A 23,596-nucleotide genomic window follows, 5' to 3' on the forward strand; every position below is an offset into this window, starting at 1 on the left:
ATTAAAGACATCATTTTGTCAAGTTTTTTATGCTTTCCTTCTACTGAGTAGCAGCTCTAACATTATCAGTTTGGGGTGTATTATTTGTACTGTTTATTTGTTATATATTCCTAAACAAAGAGTAATATATTGATTCTAAAAATTAAAAAAGTTCATCCTTGCCAAAACTTTTAACTGAATTGTTATTGTTTTAATAGCATTACCCAGTGTTGTAACCAATTCAACTGCTGTTAACTATGGTATTTTTTTAGTAATATTATTTCTTCAATACGTCTCTATAATTTGACATTTTTAAAATGAAAGGCAGACAGTTATAAACATATTTTAGGAGGAAAAGAAGTTTTAATAGTTCTGAGAAGTGATTGGTAATAAACTTCAAGGAGATTCATGTTCTGTATATTTTGGGAAGCATATTCATATATGTAGTTCATCTAATGATTATCTCTATGTGTAATGTAAAGATACTAGAAGGATGAAAGCTGTATAAAACTGAGAATTACTAAAGCAACTCCCTTTGCAAAAAGGATATTAAGTGGTCAGTGGAATGGTGTGAGTCACATGAAGAAAGTTCCAGTTTACTTTCTGGCATGTTCAGTTGATGGGAAGAAAGAAAAAAAATAATTTGATCTTTATAGGAATTGGATTTTTATTATCAAACCTATACCTAAAATGCAATTGCATGCCAAAAATGCACTTCATAACACAAAACAGAAGCAAAACAGAATACACACACACAAAGAAGCATATTACAGGAAAATAGACACTAAATGTAATTACTGGGAGGAACATGCAAGAAAAATATATGAAAATTAATGCAAATTTATAAATATATCAGTAAACAGGCCAAAACATATGGCAAAACTGAAAGATAAATATTTGCCCATTCTTTTCTATTTCAGATTAAGATGCAACTATTCATTTATTTTAAACGTCTTTACATATTAAGAAACTCAAGTTAGGATATATAGTGCTATTCCTATTTTATCCTTACAACAACCACCCTAAGAAGCAGACTGGGCTGAGAATGAATAACTGGCTCAAAGTCACCTGGTGAACTTCCTTGCTTGAAGGTGGATTAGATATCAGATCTCTCTATACATAAGGTGAGAAAGAACATGTAAGGTATTTCTGGATTTCTTTGCAACCCATTCATAACAGCACCAATTTGGGTCATGCCAGAAAAAAAGATGATATAGAACGGAGAGTGACCAGCATTTTAAGCCACTAGCCCAATGTTTGTTCCGCGAGAAATTTTTTCCCCCCTTGCAGGCCGAAATCACGACTAGTATTTTTTGACCTTGACAGTTATTTTGCCTGTATATCTCCCATGATCCGACATTTGGATTTGTTTCATTCCATTTTGGCTTCAGTGAGTTATCCTGCTGAGGGACATTGGTATTCCAAACCCTCTTATGTAACATTTCTTTTCTTGAGCTGGAGAGAATAAAAACATGTTTGATAAGAGGGGTAATCAAAAGATAGGAGGGTGTACATTTTGCACACATCTCATCTTTCCATCCCCTAACTCAATTTTCAATAGTAGTTATGTATATATGGATGGCAGCTTGTAAAGTAAGAGGCTAGTTTAGGGGTCAAAAGGATCATCAATATGGTGTTGAATGACAGGACAAAGGGAATGTGTGTCTTCAGGGCTAATTCTGGTCTCTCAATTTAATGCTAACAGCTTGGAGCCTGAAATCTTTCTTAACTATTTCCCTTAAGATTAGAGTTAAGTTACAACCTTTCATAGGGTCTTGTGGCAACAGTTATAAAAGTACCACTTTCCTAAAAAAGATAGGGATGATACAGTGTTCTCCTGTACTGGTGTTCTACGTACAATATGTACATGCCTTGTAATTGCTAAAGGAAAGAACGATTGTCACTCCACAGCTCTATTTGTATTAGTTCCAAATAATGGAAAAGTGGAGATAATAATAGATTTATCTCACAGCAAAAGTACAAATATGACATTGAATAAATATTCAGTGGAAAGGTTAGGACACACATATCTGTGAAATCACTCTAGGCACAAAGATTTTTTTTTTTTTAATGTGCAACCATGACTGAGAAAAATCAAACTTCTGGATTTCTCACAAATCCTAACTGACTCTTGCTGTGCTCCAAGTGCAGCCGGGTGCAAAGAGAATTATTGGCAAAGGCAAATGGAATAGCCACAGAACCTCCATGAATAAAGGCAATAAACTATAAAGGTCACCTCACAATGAGAAGATGCTTAATCATTATTACATATTTTTTTAAAGAAAATATTATAGCTTAACCAATTTAAACATAAAATTAGCTTTCATTAGATCTCACTGTACTGGACAATTTTTGTCCAGTTTCCCACCTTCCCTTTCGAGGGTCCTGAATGTTATGGATTATCAAGACTCTTTCAGGTTTCAGACCTGGTTATGGGATGCAAATGGCACTGATTGTACTTGTTGATGATCTCTGGTGAGAACAGGATGGAAGTAATGTATCCATCCTTGCTCTCTTTGACCTCTTGGCAGCTTTTGACCATGGCATCCTTTTGGGCTGGCTGTGGAATTTGGGACTGGGCAGTGCAGTGTTGTACTGGTTCAGTTCCTTTCTCTGCGGCTGGTTCCAATCAGTTTTGGTAGGGAGCAAGAAGTCCAGCCCACAGTCGCTACTTTGTGGAGTGTCAAAGGGCTTAGTGTTCTCTCCTTTATAACATCTACATGAAACTGCTGGGTGACATCACCCAACTCTATGGACTGAGATACCATCAATATGCTGATGATACTCAGCTTTACATCTCCACCCGTTGACCCAAGTAATGCTGTGGCTGCCCTTCGGAGGCTGTGGGGTTCTGGATGGGGGACAAGAGGCTTCAGGTAAACCTTGGTAAGTGGGAGTGCTGTGGGTATGGAGGATCTGGAAGCTTATCATCTTTAGTTCTGGATGGAGTGGTATTACCCCAGACAGACTTGGTGTGGAACTTGGGAGGTTCTTCTAGACTCACGTCTGCTTGAACATCAGGTGGAAGTCATGGCTAGAAGAGCTTTCACACCACTTCATGTGGTGCATCAATTGCGCCCTTATCTGCACTCAGTCACTCACACTCTGGTCATCTCCCACTTGTATTATTGTAATACACCTGAAGAGTATTCAGAAGCTACAATTAGCCCAGAATGCAGCAGCATAGACACCAGCAGCCCCTAGGATGGCACATGAAACATCATTGTTATCTGGTTGCTGATTTGCTTCCAGGTACAATTCAAGGTGCTGGTAATTACCTTTAAAACCATTTATGGCATGGGTTTGTGACACCTGCAGAACCATCTTTCCTCAATGCGATTATCTTGCTTCACTTGTACAGGCAGGAGCATATTGTGGATCCCAGCAGCGAAGGAATTTTGGTGGTGGGATAGAAGACAAAAGCCTTTTAAGCCTTTTATGACTCCTGCCCTTTGGATATCTTATCTCAGGAAGTAAGATCTGCCTTTCTCTTTTTGGCCTTCAGGAAAAGCTTTGAAACATAGCTATGCTGCCTGGCATGGGGTTTTGAAGGAAAAGCAGTTGGCTGGAGATAGTTGGTACACTAACAGAGAAGGCACTCCACTTCTCCACTCCTAATCCTTATTTTTGGCTTGTTTTAATTTTTGCAATTTTAATTCCTTTTTATATTTATAATAGTTGAATGTTTGTTTTATCTTAACTATGAGATGGGTAGCAAATAAATTTGATAAACAAAAATTTTAAAAAATTGATCCAACAATTTAAAATTTCTTTTCATCGAATTGAAAAATTAACATCTAAAAGTCAAACGAAGCCTCCAAGTGTTTTGCAAATTTTTTAGTTCAGTAATAATAATTCTGGATTAAAAGATACATTTTCTATCCAGAAGTGAAAACAGATGCTAGGTAAAATATGACCTGAAAGGAACAGAGGGGAAATGTAACATGAACATCCACAATGAAAATTCAATTCAAGCTGAGAAAATAATTTAGATTTACACATTACCTTTACCTTTCAGTAGTTTGAGTTATGCTTTATTAAGCAAATATAAAGCTATAAACTATCATTTAACAAACAACAGCTGAATTTTTATTTTGAGCTAACCCAACATGGTTTGTTAAATACATGAATTACTCAGATGGGATGCAACTTTACAAAGAATTCTATTTTATTTTTAAAATAATGTGAAATGTTTACAATTCTTTAATTCAGAAAAAGTCATATATAGTTACCTAATTATTAAAATTTGTAACTACCAAAATTAATCACTAACTACATAGAAATGCTGTGGGATAATGGGTACATTCTGAATGCTACTGAGTCTTTCACCATTTACCTTAAATAACACAATGAAGAATTTCAATAAATTTGTATCTCAAAAAATGACAAAGATTATACTGCACATAATTCTAATGCTTTTATATTGTGTGTGTGTGTATGAGAGAGAGAAATAAAAAAATCATGATTTCTTAATCATAAATATTATTAAGAGTCATTTAAACAATTCTTCAGAGTAAGATACATTTTAATTTCCAATGTCTTTTATTGGGAATGTTCTATAATTTTTACAACGAGACACATTAATCACTTTTATACTACTTAACACATTTAAAAGAGGAATTACATTTAATTTTTTGAAAACATGTTTCAAAGAGGAATGATATTTCTATTTTTTGGAATTTTTCTGTTCCATGTTTATCTCTTGAGAGGGATGTTTTCCTTCAGGTTCATTTTCATCCTCCTGTAAAACAAAATATTGAAATATTTTATGTGATTTTAAGACAAGTGAGCATGTCTCCTAGTCCTTGTGCATGCAGTATACTATCACTGAATAACTATATATTTTTCATCTTTATAATCCCAAAGCTACCTGCAATAATAAAATTTCCTTAAAATAATACATCAATAAAAAAGATAAAACCAAGATAAAAAAACATACATTAATTATGAAAAAAACACACAAAAATCCTGCTAAAATATCTTAAAGGAGTGAAGATAACATAGTTTAGTACACCTAAACTATTTTTCCCTTCATGAAAAATGTAACTGTCATTGCCAAGAAACTTACAAGATGTTACTATCCAGGGTAAATTCTAATGCTCTGAATGAGTTAACAATTTATCAGGGCCTGCAAAAGAACACCATTCAATTCTAAGAAGTTCACTACTCGAACAGCATGAAAAATATTCTAAGTTGCAAGCACTAAGTGTTTTTAAGAAAATCAGATATATGCTGGAGAGGAGTCACGTGAATTCCTGGTTAATTTGTTTATGGATTATTTCAGTTCCTTATTACAGAGAGTAGTTTGATAAGTTTTCGCCACCTTGTTCCAAACAATGTGATGCCTACTGTTTGCGTACATCAAAAGAAGTGAATTCATCACCTGAAATCTACAGGAGCAGGAGGAGATTGTAATGGCATCATCAACTTGAGTGTCTATTGATCATAATACATGTACTAATTCTTATTCAATTTCTGTTCAATAGTAGCTCTAAATTCAGGAACACCAAGTTGCATTCTTTTTAGAATTAACATTTTATGCAAGAACAATGAATATTTAAAGTATAATTTCTGTAAGTTTCTTTTAACTCTATCCACCCATGCTTAAGATGTGTGCCACACTTGAAAGCCACTAAACTTCTCTTTTCTGTCATTCTGATTCAAGAAATATATGAAGACTATAACATCGGTCTAAATTATAGTGTACAAATCAAACACACAGACATACAAGAAGAGCAAATCTAACAGAAAAGCTTCAGGCCTCCTCAGATAGGGTAGAAACAGGAGTATAGAAAACTTTGAAGTGAGAGTATAAATGGGAGAAATAGCTAATAGCTTCTACATGTGGATTCCTGTAATGTTATATTTTGTTTTTCAAAGATGAAGAAACCTAACAAGGAAATTCTTTAGTAATCAATTCAGCCCTACTATTTTTCCAAGTATCAGGCAGTGTCTAGGTGTCAAACAACTGGTTCTTTGAAGATCCAGGACAATGATCACATCAGTACATAAGGTGATCTCAAACTTTATTAATAACTTCAGCAAGAGATGTAAACAGAAACATATAGGCCTAATATTCCAAGCAAAATGCTCTCACTTGAGCTGTTGGGAGCCCCTGTGGCAACAGCAAAGAAATGTCAAAGGTCAGGACTTGGACAGGACTGAGTGCTCAATCCTATCCTGAAGCTCAAAGGCTTCTAGGGTTTTCAGTAAAATATAATGGCAAACTTTCTGCCCCTGCTGCCATTGTAATTAAACTAAAGGACTTGACCTTGACTAGATGATGCATAATTATGGGATAGGAATGATGGTTCTGAGAATTTTACTAATAAACTGAAGAAACCTGATGATTTTTAGCAGGGCTTTTCAACCGGTGGTATGGGTACCACCTGTGGTACATTGGCCCCTGGCAGGTGGTACGCGACTATCCTATAAAAGTGGTAGCGGGGGAATTAGTTGAATCGGTGGCAGCACTGAAGAAGCCTGAGCGAGAGACGGCTGGAGCTGCAGGGCTGTCAGGGCTCAGTGGAAGCACCAGGTCATTGCTTCTTCATGGCTGTCAGGGCTCAGTGGAAGTGCCAGGATCATTGCTTCTTCGTGGCTGTCAAGGCTCAGTGGAAGTGCCAGGATCAGCTCCAGCTGGAGCTCGGCGCTGATCCTGGTGCTTCTGCTGAGCCAGAAGAAGCGATGATCAGCTGGAATGTTGCAGCACTGATTCATATTTACGATGATCACAGTGTCCCAGGGTCATGTGAAGTGACCAAAACCTGCCGCAACCAACCACCCAGCAGACGGGGGGAATAAAAACCAAACACCCCCCCGCTGCCAATCCTCAACATAAATGCTCACAACAATGAAAACGTCGGACAGGAGGAAGAGCGCCGCCAGGCAGGCAGGTAGGTGTCTTGCTCGGCTGTGGCTTGGGGGCCACTTTTTTCAGTACCTCTTTAACTTTGAACAGTCACTAAGCGAACTGTTGTAAGTTGAGGACTACCTGTACTTTATCACTTTTTTCCTTTTTTTTTTGTCATCAAGTTTTCGACACCTTGCTAGGCGACTGGTGGTACTCGGATGTTGCCATATCCTAAAAGTGGCACAATGGGTGAAAAGGTTGAAAAGATTTTTAGAACCGTGTGAAGATTTATACCTCTCCTTTTCAAGCAAGAGTGAGAAAGCTGGTTACACATAACTCAGAATGAACCCTAAAGTGAAACCAAAAATATCACTAAATATTATTGTGGTTAAATTTAGCTGATCATTTGGCTGCTAATTAAAAAAGATGTCATATTTCTGGATAGTTTGAATCATAATGAAAAATAAAGTATTATGTAGATACAGTACATAATTACATCTGACATTGTTCCATTATATATCTTGATTCACCAAGAAATGTTGAAAAGAGGATGAGGCACCTTCCAAGGATCCTAAAATCAGTCACACTATTCAATGTATCAGTAAAGGCTTTGTCTGCTGTTGATCTGAAGGTTGCTTGATTCATTTGGATGTAACTCAGCTTTTCATATTTAATCTTAGCAGCCATATTAACCACATATTTTTGGAATAGATGTCCTCCTCTTAGAAGATTATTAAGCTCATTCTCATGGTTCCTTATTCAATATGCATAACACATAGCCATTATTTTCTTGTTGTCATACTAGCCATCATCTCCAAGATGAAAGCTGTCATAGCAGCAATGGGATTTTATTTGCAAACTATCTCCTCATCTATCAACAATGTGCTGTGATCCCAATTTAATTTCAATGTTGTTTAGTTTAAGAATGATTGCCAATTTGTGCATTAAATCTCTCATGTTCAAATGCTAATTTCTGGTCAGGATCAATGATGGTGGAAGCCTCTGGCATGTCTCAAATTTGTTCTTTTGCAAGTCAAAGGGACACAATGTACAGCGTCTTCAATAATTCAACAATCTCATTCCATCATTATGGAATATACCAATTTTCAATTCTACTCTGTTTTGAGTATCATTGAATACATTGAAATAAATCTGTCTTGCTGGCTGGAGCTTGGCATTAAATGACCAATGTTATGATGGATTTGCCCTTGAGTAATCTCAGAAGGATTCCATCCGTTCTTCATTGGAAGAAGTTCTTTGGCACCAAAAGAGGCAGTTGTATAGTCTGATGTTCTTCCTGAACTTGTTTGCAATAGGTTCATCATTGTTGTATAAATTAAGAAGTTCATAAGGTAGAGGTTTAAAATGGCCTATCATGATCTTTCCCTTCATACAGCAGAAATTGGTGGTTTCTTCAGGAAATAAGAATGCATGACAGTGAAGGCAGACTTTGGCCCTGGCACCAACATCATGCAAGCCATGCATTTTACTTTGTTCTTTCTCTATTGAGGTTTTGTTGTTGAAGGTGGGTATTGTTGTTGAAAGTGGGTATTGTTGTGTTCAGGAACTCTTTCAGTAGTTATTGGTGATATATATTCATTCTTTCTTTTCCTCCATTTTTTTTCTTGTCTCTTCATTCCTTATTTTTCTTGTGATTTTGGAGGTGTGCAGTCATTTCATCCTGTTCTTCATCTCTCCTCCCTGCTACATCTCGAGGACATTTGATGCCATCTCTTGACTGTAGTGTCCTGTCTTTTTCCATACAGCATAATTATGCTGAGAATTTGATTTGATTTTAATTTCTATTTACCACAATGTTGTATATTGTTGCTCTTACCTCAGAACAATTTAGAATTCCTCCCAATTTCTCTATTGAGTTGTAGGAAGCGGTTAGAGGTCATTTAGAAATAGATCTCAACATCCTTAGGATGAGGGTAAGACCAGTGTACCTGATGTCTGGCAGCTGAACTTTCAGAGGAGGAAGCAGTTGAAAAGTGAAATAGGATGGGCAAGGACAAATATATAGTGGTTAATGTAGCTCACTTGATAACTTTCAGTCCTACCTACTTCATGGGGTTGTTATGAAGAAATATAAGGGGATGAAGTAGTGTATGTATGAGTTCTTAAAAAGATGGGATTTAGATACATGTGCATGTTTGTGTGCCAGAGACAGGTTACATAAAACAATAAAAATATCCAAGTCTTTATTTATGTATCTTAAAGTTGTTGCTTCTTAAAAGTCACATGATGATCCAATTCCTTGCTACTGGGTGGGGGAGGGAATGAGGGATTTTGAGACTGGCTGGGAAATTGTTATGGAATGTTGAAAATGAAGGCGATATGATCACAGCAGCACTGAAGCAGTCACAAGTTCCCCACATTTTACTGTCTTGGCAGTCACGAATCCTGGATTTTGGCCATATTCTGTAACTTAACCCATCTGAGGTACCTTGGTTCAAAAACTATTGCCCCATGATGCAATATTTTGCCCAGTGAAAGATCATAACAATGAGAGTTTTAGTAATATACATATTATAGGTAATAATCAACTCGTGTATTGGACTGAAATTCCTACTGGCAACCAAGCCAGCCCTTTGTAGACTGAACGGCAATAATTCAAACAAACATTTATATTGCCAGTACTTACTGAGCTAAGAAAAATGGCATAATAGCAAAACTGGACAAATCCTTCTTGGATATGATCTCCAACTGCTGATCTAGCAGGAACTATAAATCCAATAGGACCCCAAAATTATGCACCAGCTTTTTCAGGGGTAAAAGCACACCATTTACCACTAAAAGCAGAGCTAGTTGGGATTCAGAAGATTTTGGTCCTGTTGGGATTCATCTTACAATTGTTCCATCCCTTCTTGTCAGTCAGACAAAATAGAACAAATTTGGAAACTGACTCTACAGGAGGACTAGAACTATACCATATTTGAGATTAATTACAGAAAATAATTCTTGCAAGTCTGCTTGTTTTACCTTCCCTCTCTGTTATCAGGGATGCCCCAGGCTCACTAGCTTTTTAATGTTACCTCCTTTCTCTGGTTAATGGATGCTTCTCTCCTTGTTATCTATGACAGCTCCTGAATATTCCCTTCAACTCATTGCCATGGCTTTCTGACACTTCCTTCACAATTTCCAGGCACTTCCACAGCAATTCCTTTAAGCTCCACAGATTTTAAAGCTGAGTATCTTCGGTCATCGATATTTTATTCTGAACTGGGTCTCTGCCAGTTGTTGCATACAGATATTAAACAAGACAGGGGAAAGATTCAAGTCTTGGGACACTCCATTTGTCCTCTTCTTTCTTACCAATGTGAATGGGGATTGAATATTCAGAACAATGCAAAACTACTGCAGCACCAGGACTTTAATCTGCAACAAATGATCTAAAAATGGTTGATGGTACTGAATATTGCTAACACATCAAACAGTACAAGGAAAGGTGTCTTCCCCATCTAAAAACTGCTGGAAGCCCATCACAAGAACCTTTTTCCCCCCTGGTCTCAGGACCAGACATGAACCCAGACAGGAAGGGATAATTTGCTTCATCTAAAGTTATTTGTAATTGTTGTCACATTACCTTCTTAACAAATTTCCTCAGAAAGGTGAATTGTTTACAGTAACTGGATCAAGTAATGAGCTCTTTGAGAAGGTGAACTGTTGCTTTTTTCAGAGCTGAAAACATCACTCCCTATCTCAAAGACGCATTTACTAGTACTTTTAATAGCCTCATTCCCTCCCGTCCCTGGCAGCTCAAATCACTCAGGAGAGGTAGGAAATATGCTACAAGTGGCAGAGCAAATCTCATAGATAACCCTACGCTATCTTCAGAATAAACAGGTTCTAAAAATCTCAAGTAACATCACAAAATCCCAAGATGCCCACCATCACAAAAGCTTCTGCCTAGCCAAACACCAAGGAAATATAAATGGTTTTCTCTTCAAACTTTCAAGTTTTAAAGGTCACAGTGACCCAAGGGAAGCTCTTCTGACCTACCATACCTACAAGACAAAGGATAATCATTAAGAAGACTGTTGGATAGCTTTCCAGAAAGAGATGACACTTTACCACTCTAACTAACCAAGGGCCAAAAAGAGCTAATTCATATTTGTTCTTTATTTTTCATAACTGAAAAATTTAGAATTTCAGTTTATTCATTTTCATCCAGAATGAAATCATTATGGGAAAAGTATTGAAAAACTATATCAAATAAAAAAGAAGTATTGCTAACATGTACTCCATGACACCTAAGGTTTCATGTGGATTTTAGGAAGAACAAGCAACAAGCTAAATCTTCTGCAACTCACAGATAAAATTGTCGTAGTGTTAAAACAGTAATGTTTAATTGTCGTAGTGTTAAACAGTAACATCTGCCCTTGGAATCTTCATGAATTATCAGAGCAATATTGTGTCACCTAATATCCATAAAGTTGATCCAAAAGAAAATCATAAGTATACAGCAAAAAATAATTTTAACTATCCCTTTGTTCTGGTGAAGATTATTCATCAAGTAGTCAAGATGCTCACATTCAAATAAGCTGGATAACCAGAATAAAATGGATTTTTAAAAATCCAGTAGATTTTTTGGTAATCTAAGATTATTTATTATTACTAATATTATTACCAAGGGAGAATCAGGATGAAGATAAAAATAGAACAATAGGCACTTTAAATGTAGATGTACTTTTTTTAACAAAGAAGTATTAAAATATAAAATCTAATTACCACTCATTCATTCAAGCTGCTACTAGTTGAGGTAGGCAGAACAACCAATATCTACAATATATTTATAATTTTCCATTTAATGAAAATGAAAATGCTAACATTTAAAATAAGCATGCCGCCCTACCAGATAAATAATAAAATGCAATAATGAAATTATAATCAAGTCATTTCATTTGGCTTTGAAAAAATTGAGATGAACCTGGTAAAATATTAAATGAAGATATAATATTAGATATATTTCCAGATACTGGCCAAATACCATTATGTATAAAATTTACTTTTCAATAGCATCTGCCAATGATAAAGAACTGTGTCATTTTTTTTGAAAATCAGTTATGTTTTCTTCGCCAATGATAAAAGACAATAAATTTAACTTCAAAGACACTTATGTGCTACAGCATCGTATTTTCGTCCCATCTAGTAAGGTTTCATGACAGGTCTGCCAATTTTCCAATTACTTCTACCTCCATATGTTATCTGAAGATCAGTCAGGTCTAAAATAGGAAACATGAGCATGTCAGGCAATGGCATACTTACAATATTCTAGGAGTTAAGATCATAATTCATACCAAGCTTCTCTGGAACATTCAAATAAATGAAATGACATCACAATGCCAACATTCATAGCACCTTGTATTCAATGCTAAATGTTGACCTCCAAAGAATTAATTGTGGAATTAATCCATATAATTCTCTCAGGCCAACTGCAGGGTAAAGAGAACTTGACTGGATAATTGTGAACTTTGTTCCATAGTTTTTAAATACCATTTCAGGCAATGAAAATGTAACTAAATCTGAAATGTTTATGATAGAACATTATGGATTACGTAGTAAATCTAAGTAATAATCTAACCACACAATTAAAACTGATGCTAGAAAAAGCATTGCAAAATAATGTACTTGAAAATAATAATAAAAAAATAAAGGATTCAATATTTTTCAAACAAATGCCAGAAACTAACAAAGTTCCATACCCAGTAAATTTTAATTCATTGCTTGTTAATTTGAATAAAATAATATATACATCTCTCCTGTATCTCTCCTGTATATGTGTGATATGCATACAAATAACTACATAACATACAGCTTAAGAGTTTTATGAAGTTCTAGATAACTTTTCAATGGCACTTTTAGAAACATTTGTTCTTTTGTATATATATTTAATAATATTTAATGCTCATCTAAAGCATTAACAATGTTTGAACTTTCAGCTAAGTGGGCTATTTAAGCTAATTATAAAAGAATGACAATGAACAGACTGAAGTTCAGACATATTTAATATATTTGCATTAATTTATTTTAATATGTCTAATCTATTTGCTTTATATTACATTCAGTAAAACTCCCTAAACTAAAGGAATCTACATGAACAAGATTTAATGTGTAGGATCTGTTCACTTATAGTATTACATTTACTGACAAACTAATCATGCAATGTAAGTCGTATTTATGAATGTTTAGTTAAAACTGTAAGTGGGAAATCTTTCAGGAGAAGCATTAATTCAGATGACCCTGATTTTAAGTGAATGTCATTTTCTTGTAAAGATTTGAAATGAGAGATAGTTGTTCTCTGATATCCATAATCCTAATTTTAAGGCTATTGGACATTACTACTATGGAAAGTATTTTTTCTATTATTATCTGCTAATTTTGTATTTCTATATTTGAAAGCATGGTTAGGTTAAGTCAAGTATATTTTCTGGAAAAAAAGTGCTAAGTGATCCTAGTCATGTTTTTCTGGATGCATACTAACAGAGATTCAATTTAAAAGGCATCAGAGTCTTGAGGACTTTTTTTTAAAGTAAAGATTTAAAAACAATATATGTTTTTATTTTCAAAAAGCAGACTGCTTTAACAAGAAGACAGAGATTCTAGATGCTTGTTCTATATGATATGTAAGGAACTGCTATAGTTGCTCCAATGTATTCTTCTATCAAAAGAGTTTTATATGATTTGACTAAATGGTAAATTAAAATATCTTTACTTAAAGAAATGTTTGAGGAACTTCCAATGTGATTTAAAAACAGCATGTTTTGTTAAAATGGGTCATATATATAATGTGCTTTGCCAGGAAAGTCATAGAATATGTGAGATCAACAAATAATATATTAAATATTGTTGAGTACAGTAAATCATCCATTTATTAGACCTCAGTTTAATAAATTCCACATAAAAAAGTTATCTGAATTTTGTAGTCTGTTGTGTCTGAAACAATGTGAATCAAAATTGATTTCTGACAGTTTCTACTATAATACTATGACTAGAATGTTATTTGTATCAATTTATACTTTATTTGTATTATGATGTGATAGTATAAACCGTACAATTTATATCACTTTAATAATTATATTATTAAGGAAAAGACAAACACATGCTAATAATGTATTTGGCAGTAATGGTCACATTTTCAACAGAATGTTAAATCAAGTTTTTACTATAAAACTACAGGCTTTAATATAATACTACAGGTAATATTTGAAACATTTAAAATAAGCACCTTCTCTGAAAAGACTAGTAACTTTATCACCAACTTTGGAAAAGAAATTTTTCTTTTTCCTACAAAATAATAGGGGGGAAAAATCCAAAGTCCATCATGAATGTAAAGCACATTATATTTATGGATTGCATCTCTATTCTATCTAAAGTTGAATCAAGAATAGCCTGTACCATAGAACTGGTATAAAACATATAGTATTTATTGGAATTTCAAACAATTTTGCCCAGATTTACTTTCTCAGCAGTTCTAATTTACTTTCTCTAAGTTATGGAATAACACTAATTTATTTACTGTTCACTACATTGGATTTCTATTTCTATATTTGGAAATAGAATGCATATAGAGATAACTTGTTATTGTTTAATTTTTTCTTTGTCTATGCATAAGAGTGCTGTTCTCACTTTTTTACATTACAATGTGCTTTCCTATTGTTTGAGCAAACATGCTTTTCTAATGTGATTAGCTGGATTAATAGGCAAAGAGATCCTGGTAGACTGGATGGGAAAAATCATTTTTATGGTTTCCAGATTTTATCTGTAAACTTTCTGAATAAAATGCAGACACTACCTGGCTGCATTAATTTAAAAGTATACAAAGTATACAAGTCTTTTGAGAACATGAGCAAATTTCAGGCAAACTGTGAGTTTAAAGAACATAAATATTATTATAGAAATGATGGTTTGTAAGTCCTTTTGAAAGAGAAAATAAATTATCCTACATAATATTCTTAAAATTTTTAAAGAGGAAGAGGCACCTTTCAACCATGTTTTCTGGAGAAAGGAAATATATAAATACATACAGGAAATCCTCAACAACTACAACTGAGCCCAAAATTTTCACTGCTAAGCAAGACAATTGTTTAGTGAGTTTCACCTCTTTTCATGACCTTTCTTGACACAATTGTTAAAGTAATCACTGCACTTGTTAAGTTAGTAACATGGTTGTTAAGTGACTCTGGCTTCCCCATTGGTTTGGCTTGTCAGAAGATCACAAAAGAGGATCAAATAATCCCTGCAACTGTCATAAATATGAACCAGTTGCCAAGCATCCAAATTTTGATCCTGTGACCATGGGGGATGCTGCAACAGCCATAAGTGTGAAAATAATCATGTCACTTTTTTCAGTGCCGTTGTAACTCCAAAAAATCACTATGGGAGCAGTAAGTCAAGGACTACCTAGAGCAACCCCTATAAGAGAGACCGTACTTTGGCACAAAATACATGGGGAGGGGGCTACATCTTGGTTGTACTTCTGTATGGAAAAAAATATCATTTGGCTGCATGCAGAAATGAGCTTTCTTCAAGGTGATGTCTTGGGAAAAGGATGTGAGATGAAGTGGGGGGACAGGAATAGAAAGAAAGGAATATTTATTGATACCTTTATTCATGACATGGACGGGCCCAGCCTGACTAGGAACATTCCGCTCTCCACCTAACAAGTCAAAGTGGAGCAGGGAATAGGAGTTATTTCTTTTATTATGGCATACACATCCACTAATTGTTATTGAGGAACACTTGCAAAACCATCAGGGTTTAAAGTTGCCACATGTGGAGGGTCCACTCTTTTTCTGTGCACATCAAATATTGTGCGACTGCGCTTGTTACGTCTGACCCAAAGACCCGGCCTCTTGATCAAAATCCAGATACTTGGCAATTGATTCATATTTATGACGGTTGAAATATCCAGGGGATTATGTGATCCTTCTGACAAACAAAGTCATGGGGAAGCCAGATTTACTTAAAAACCATGTCACTAATTTCATAACTGCAGTGATTCATTTATCAACTGTGGCAAGAAAGGTCTATAAGGTGGGGCAAAATTCACTGAACAAATCTCTCGCTTAGCCAACAGGAATCTTGGGCTTCAGGGTCACTCCCAACCTCACTAGGTTTCTCTGAATGCTAACTAGTAACTATTGGACAATGATTTGTCTGATATGGTATAAGGTCTCCTGCTTGAGCAGGATGGTTGGACTAGAAGACCTCCCAGATCCCTTCCAACTTTGTTATTCTGTTAAAACTACACTTATTTCTGTAGTACATAAAACTTAATCAAGATTTCTTTCTTTTAAACTTGGATTTATTTATTTATTTAGAATAAACACACATATACACACAAATACAAAACAGATGAACATACATAATTACTTTTTAATGAAATAGGGAAATGTGGGTTATCCGAAAATTAAGTTTTCTTTTATATATTATAGGCTATTCTAGAATATTCTATCGCAATTAGGTAAAACTTAAAAACAGGACATGGATATGAATAAATGAAAATATATTGAAAATTCTTCTAATTGATTCTGTCACAATTAGAAATGTATTAATTTGATTAATTTGATTATGTTATAACTAAGGGAATCAGAGAGGAAATTTTTATGAGCTATTTACAAATAATTTGTTATTTGCTATTGTTTACTTTTGATTACCCAACCACTGTATTGCTTCATAAATACCTGACTGTAAAAATTAAAAAATAATAAAACTTGTACAAAAAAATACATAAAGGCTTGGATAGGTTTGTAAAATACACACAGATAACACACACACACAAACACACACATGGTTTCTATATTACTATACTTGCAAAGGATTCAGACCTAAAATCCATAAAAACAACCATTAATATGTCATTAAAACAAAAATACCAAATACCAAATGCTGAACTTCAAACATTTAAAAATACTTTGTCAACACAGTACTAATGGAAATACATATTTTAATATAAAAGAAAACATATTAAAAAAAGGAATAGAGCCTGTAGGAGAAAGAACATGCTATTTCTGAAGTAATTAAACATATTCTCTGTAATCATCTAAGTACTCAAAGCAGAACCAATATGAAACTAATTCTTTGAAGATATATAGAATTAAAAAAATAACTATGGCCAACCATGTTCATGAATTTAAAAATGTTCCACAAATGTGATGAAAACCCCTTGATTATAGAATTAAAATATATCACATTACATCTTCTTCAGACAGAAAAATCTGTAGAATTTTGCACACACATTTTTTAAAATAAACCTATAAAAATAATGCAAAATGAAATGGAATGCTTCTAAAGTAAAATTGCTTGAATCCCTGTGCTGACAAAACCTGAAAAGAGCAATAAGAAGAACAAAAAAGTAAAAGTAAAAAGGAAGATCAACCTGAATCAAACAGATATAAACATTCTCTTTCAACTTTGCATTTTATAGAAGACAAATTCCATTCTTTATAAGAGGTGACAAGATGTAGTTTTGAAGAACGAAATGTCAGGTAATTATCTCTCCAGGAACTAAAAGAGAATTCTATATATAGATCATACATCATCAATCAATTCATAATGCTAGTAAGAACCCAATTGTAAAAAATATGTGTAATAAAGCATACCTATAATTTGCCTTTTTTGTGTAAATCAGCATAAGACATATGTCACAGACTGTCCTAGCTCAAGAATAATAAATGTTGTTACTATCTAGGTAAGCAGTAAAAGTAAAACCAAGTAATTTTAGTTACATAGATATGGGTAGAGATATACAGTATGTATCAAGCATTGACAGGAAAATAAGGTTGGATAACTGGAAGGAAACAACCAAATGCTTTCAGAACCTTTGCATCAAACTCAGTAACAAGAAATCACATGGCATGTAGTTATGTAAGCCAGTAAGTCAATTGTTCCCAAATGTCTGAAAAGACCACCTCTTCATCTATACACTGGCCCTTATATTTCTGATAAATTGAATTGCAGTTCATAAAAGGTTATGTCTTTTAATAAAATTGGTTGGTCAGAAAAGGTGATACCAGATTCCTGATTTTTTTTGACATTGGCCTTTTTAATGAGATATGTAATTTTTCCTACTTTTTTCTTTTATCAAGTGCATCAATATATTCTGATAGAACTCAATAATTGATTTTATAAGCATGTAAAGTTGAAATGAAAGGCAATTAAATATAGTGGACATATATCGTGTCAGACTCGCAATGTCATGTGACATGTTGCGACACATGGCGACTTTTTCCCCATTGCCAGCAATGGTGGTCGGTGCAGTTTTGCGTGATGCATCCAGCCTGCGGGCTGGCAGTTTGACACCCCTGTTTAATTCCACTAGTTAAAAGTAAAGCTTCTTCCACAAGAAGTTTTCTGTACTACATAAGAGGTATGAATTCATAGCCTTACAGGCTATTATATATTTTTTAAAAATTTAAAAAACTCAAGAATAGGTCTCCAGGATTTAAAAAAGCAAAAACAAAATTCTAATAATTAAAATAAAGTCATTATATAAAATAAGCAATATTGTGGAGGATAATAGCATGGCTGCTGCCTTTAAAAGTACATGGCAATATGGTTCCTGTCATGCTGCAACTAGACATCAGGGAACAATCAGGCTCCAAGGATCATTTAATAAAGAAGTCCCAAATGTAATTTAAGAGAGCCACAGCATAGCAGAAAATCTGGGAGGGATATTTCTATTGTTTGTCATCAGTCATGTCAGAAGCAATACCCAGTTGGTACCTGTCATAGTTCTTTCTTCAGCAAGCATTTCTCACATTGAAATAAAACAAAATAATAAAATAAAATAATGCATGAATTCAAATGCTGGTTGCTGGCCGAGTTACAATGGGATTACATTCTTCAAATGGTCACACAGAAAACATTCTTTATAGATTTAGAAAATGTGCTGTCCTTGCAATAACAATAACAACACAATAACAAAGAAACACCTTGAGGAAGAGCTGCAGGCAATGTAAAGGGAGATATGAAATATTAAATTAAAAAAAACCAGGTATCAATGTTTGGGTGCATAGGAGGAATAAAAACCAAAAATGTTGAAATATTTTAAAATATGTTTCTAATTTTAAATGAAAAATGTAAAAATGCAAGATTAAATACAAAAATTGTGTGGCGGTGGTGGGCGGGGGAATTGGACTTCTTCCAGAAACTGTTTTATTAAAAACATCAGACATATAGGATTTAAAAAATCAGATTGCCTTCACTTTAATAACTCTAAAACAAAAGAAATGGATGCTGAAAAGCATCCCATCATCAACTGCTATTGTTTATTGTTGCACAAATTACATTTAACACCAATACTGCTGAATTTTGCAAATGTATTTCTATATGAAACCACAGATATGATGGCCAACTCTTACTGAAGAACAAAGGAATTTATTTTCCAGAAAAGGAAGATTTTCTAACTCTTGCTTTTTTGTCCTTCCGTTTTCCTGATGGAGGATTTTCTACCTGCTTAACATAAGATGCCAAGCTTGAAGGAAAAATGCATTTAAAGGGCAACAGCCTCTGAGTTAAATTAGTCCCACCAGTTAAATCAGCATGGAATGTACACTGAGCTTTCTAGTGCATAAGGGTTTTTTCCCTGTCTCCCTTGTTTGGAATGCATTATGGACTAACCCTATAATGAAGCCCAGAATGAGGATGCAGAAAGGACTAAAACGCTTCTTTAGTATTGGATATTACAAGCAAATATCAATTTCCTATGATACATGGCAGGCTCCTGTCACTGCATCTATTTAGTGATAAAGCAGCTGTTTGTTTCCCAAGGAAAGGAGACCCTTGCAACATGGATCATTTTCATAGTGACAGACTTGACAAGTTTGACATTTGCTTCATGAAATATTCTGAACCAGCCATCAAGAGAATGCACCCTCTGGGGCCACGGAAAAACTGACAATTTTACCTTTTAACATGCATCTGTTATTTCTCACTGTCAAAAAAACCCAACCAATTTCTTAATGACAATTCTCTTTTCATGTCTGACAATTTTTAAAGTCGAAACTAGGAGTGAAATAACCTTTTAATGTCACTAACTACTGACCTTAATTAATGGATTACGGCCACAGAGCCCCATTTTGTTCAAGAAGAAAAGTGCCAGCCTGAAATTGCAAAAGGAAGCATTGCAATTATGCAATGCAGCCATGTTGCTCTAGATGGCAATGCAGGACTTCATTAGGATTTCAGCAATGTTAAAAACATCAAAAAATCTTTTAGGGTTTATAAACACCTGCATGTTTATCTCAAAACAAACTCCTTTAATTTGTATTGATACGATAACTTCAAGGATTAAAAAAAAACAGGTATGCGAGTTACTGCATATTTCATTTACTCGTTCTAATTCTGATCAAACAGATATGTGTACCACTGCAGATTCTTCACAGCCAGTTTTCATTTATGTTCACTACAGTGTTAGGAGTTTATGCCAGATTCCCAAGTCTCCCATCTGCTTCTCTCTTCTGATTAGGAAACAGACTTTCCACAGAGTAGCCCTTCTGGCTGACCGCCACAAGAGTTGTGACTTTCAGCTGGTCAGCAGGTCTGCCTTAGGACCACAGCCATTTTTTTTTACTAAGGAAATGCAACTGACTTTTTTGGGTAGGGATTTGAGGGGAAATGCTCACTTCTGCAGGTATTAGATAGGAAAACTTGGAAAGATGTAATGGCAGTAGCTGAATAGTTTCTAAAAGTCCTTTCTAGCTGAATCCTTATTCAGTGTATTGAAGAGGAAGAAGCTGCATCCAGTTACAATTTATCAGTTTTGATGAAGACAAAATCCATGTAATCTGAGTTATATCCATATAGAACAATGAATTGTCAATGTCTAGAGTGGCTTAGAAGTCCATTAAAGTGTACTAATAGAAAACACATTGTCCTCTTTGTATATGCAAATATTTTAGAGACACAAAATGTTGCTGTAAAATACATTCTCAACCCTATGCATTTTAATGTATTTTTCTTGGAATATATAAAAATGTTAAAAATACTGTGTGTGATGCTGTCCCACAATAGCTATGATAGAAATATTCCTAATCACTTCTTTGCCAAGTGGGCCCATCAGGTGAAATATTTTTTGTGTTCCATTATTGTCATTGTCATTTAAATTTATTTATTTTTTTGCTATTTGAAAGTGATTGAGGCTGAATAACAAGAGGAAATCTTGTAATAATAAAATAAAAATGTATAAAATGTCCTGAATGGTTGCTAAGACATCTTAGGATAATTATTTCATTTTTCATGAAAGTAATTCACTGGATATGCAAATATTAGAGGGAAATCTATATAATCTGCAATAAGTGATCTGTATATTCTCTCTTTTATTATAGGCATAATCATTTCCATTTAGGATATGACTGTTGGTTTTCTGGCCAGTATTCTGGCAAGAAATCTTGTCCATTCAGTATAATAAAATGGAGTAGATAGTGACAAACAGGTAATCCTCAACTTACAATAGTTCATTTAGTGACTGTTCAAAGTTACAACAGCACTAAAAAAAGTGACATGACCGTTTTCAGAGTTATGACCTTTGTAGCATCCCTATGATCAAGTGATCAAAATTCAGATGTTTGGCAAGTGATTCGTATTTATGACCATTGCTGTGTCCCAAGGTCATGTGGTCGCCTTTTGTGACCTTCTGACAAGCAAAGTCAATGGGGAAACCAGACTCACTTAACAATCAGGTTACTAACTTATCAATTACAGTGATTCACTTAAGAACTGAGGTTAGGTAGTTCATAAAATGGGGCAAAACTCACTTAACAAATGTCTCACTCAAAAGAAATTTTGGGACCAACTGTGGTCATACTGTAAGTCAAAGACTATTTGTTTTTCAAAAGTATGCAGAAACATTGAGGTACAATTTTACTAGAGAACTACATTTGCTGTTTGTTACTCCTAGGTTAACCTGGAGTAACTTTGAATTAACCTTCAAACTTTGAAGATAAAATGATCACAAATCTTCACGTAATGTAGGAGCATGAAATTGGAGAGGGGGACGCAAGTGGCATGGTAGATGAATATCTTGTTCTCCATATTAATTACAGTGAATTAATATTTTTGATACTTTGTTATTGCTCCTAGTTATGATTTCCCACTTTGGAGCATGCATCACCATTCATTCATTCATTCATTCATTCATTCATTCATTCATTCAGCCATCCATCCATCCATCCATCATCTATGGCATAAGTGGGGGACACAAAAATAACCCAACAATTACTGTTTGTTTGTTTTTGCATTCCCTCCCTTGTGGAGCTGGAAGCTAAATCAGACTATGATTATCACCTCAATTTTTTTCTCAGAAAGATTTCCATCAGCCTAGCTTAGAAAGCTCCAATTTTTAGTTTTACACATACCCCATTTAATTGCTTTGAATGATAGATTTATATAACTATCTACATCTCTTTCTCTCTATCTTTATATGCCTGATGTATCACATTTTGATACTTGATGTGACCATTTACTAAGGTGTTGTCAGATTTGTACACTTTCAGCATCTATTAAAAACAACATTCAACAGCACTGTAATGAATCAGCAATTGCAAATGACAAAAAAATGCAAAGAGAATTCATCTCAGCTATTAAAAATCTTGTCTATATTGAAAAAAGGGTAAAATATGCAAAATGAATGCTTCTACCCTAAATTAATTAAAATGTTAATGTTTTACCTTTCCACCATAATCTTCAAATGGTGAATTTATTTTATAGCAATAAATGTTCAGATCATTAAGTAAAATTCAAAATCTGACTTACTTACTACATTTAGTAAGCTCCACCCATTTTATTCTGTCTTTTTAAATTCTGTTTTTCCAATGCACTGAATAAGTAATAGAGGAACACAATTCAATTTCCTGGAATTGCATATTTGGAATTTTTATTTCATTTACTATAAAAAGAAATTAATATACAGTTCTATGCTGAATTCCCACTTTGGAGGGCAATGATTGCTACTGAAATGAACTTACCATAAATGCTTCATTAAATTCACAGTAAAAAGAAATGAAAGGGGGGGCTGGTGATGCCAGCAAGAAACCTCATATATAATGAGATAAAGGTTAAAGCTGTACAATAAATTTATAACAACTAGGGGATTCTTAGCAGGTCCATGAATCTGGAAGCATACAAAGGAATTCAAAGACTGAATACTAATACTGAGACTCAGAATCAAGTATACACGTGGATTCAAATATGTTTTTTTATTAAAAAAAGATACCCACACATATACACAACTAAAATTATTTAAAAATCTACCAATTCAAAGGGCAGTCTAAGAAGAATATCTCAACTGTTAAAGAAACACTAATACTGAAATATCCTGAAGATACCCAAGCCTCCACTCAACCATAACCTTGCATTAAGAAATACTCATTAAAGGCTGAAGGAACCTGACATCTTGCTCATGCTTGGTTATCACAATTGGCTATCTGCCTATTGCTCACTGCCCCTATGCAACACTACAAACCAGTATGATTTTAAGGATGTTTACACTGAAATAAGTAAGCACTCCTTTGTTCAAGGAGTAAGGATTACCCTTTAAATTGAGATTAAATTTGGAGATCTCAGTAAAAAGTACATTTAACAAAGTAATCCTAATCAATCTGACAGCAAACTGAGAAGGCTAATCTTAATGCATCAAAATAATGATTCTCTTGAATTTATTTATATGTATTTATTTATCAAATCTATGTTACCAAACCTTTAGGCTAGCTCTCAAAAATGTATAGTTGCAAGAGTTGTTTGATAGTGAGAGGGACAGCA

General features: G+C 34.3%; 1 protein-coding gene across 8 annotated transcripts in view; it reads right to left on the minus strand.

Moving 5' to 3' along the window:
* Positions 1–4,054: 4,054 nt before the first annotated feature.
* The window catches only part of PHF14 (PHD finger protein 14), a 155,275-nt gene continuing 135,733 nt past the window's right edge, over positions 4,055–23,596 (minus strand). For 3 of the 8 annotated variants that reach the window (XR_014494245.1, XR_014494246.1, XR_014494247.1), the window contains 3 exons: positions 17,217–17,344; positions 14,064–14,122; positions 12,029–12,060 (listed from right to left, as the gene is read on the minus strand). Coding sequence is in view for 3 of the 8 variants with exons in the window: in XM_083377966.1 (XP_083234092.1) it covers positions 4,646–4,720 (75 nt within the window). In the remaining 5 variants the exon portion in view is untranslated. Of the gene's footprint in view, positions 4,721–12,028; positions 12,061–14,063; positions 14,123–17,216; positions 17,345–23,596 lie in introns of those variants that run through there. The other 5 variants (XM_083377966.1, XM_083377964.1, XM_083377967.1 and 2 more) reach the window with 4 other exon arrangements.

This window comes from Vipera ursinii (assembly GCF_947247035.1).
Source record: "Vipera ursinii genome assembly, chromosome: Z".
Lineage (NCBI taxonomy): Eukaryota > Metazoa > Chordata > Lepidosauria > Squamata > Viperidae > Vipera > Vipera ursinii.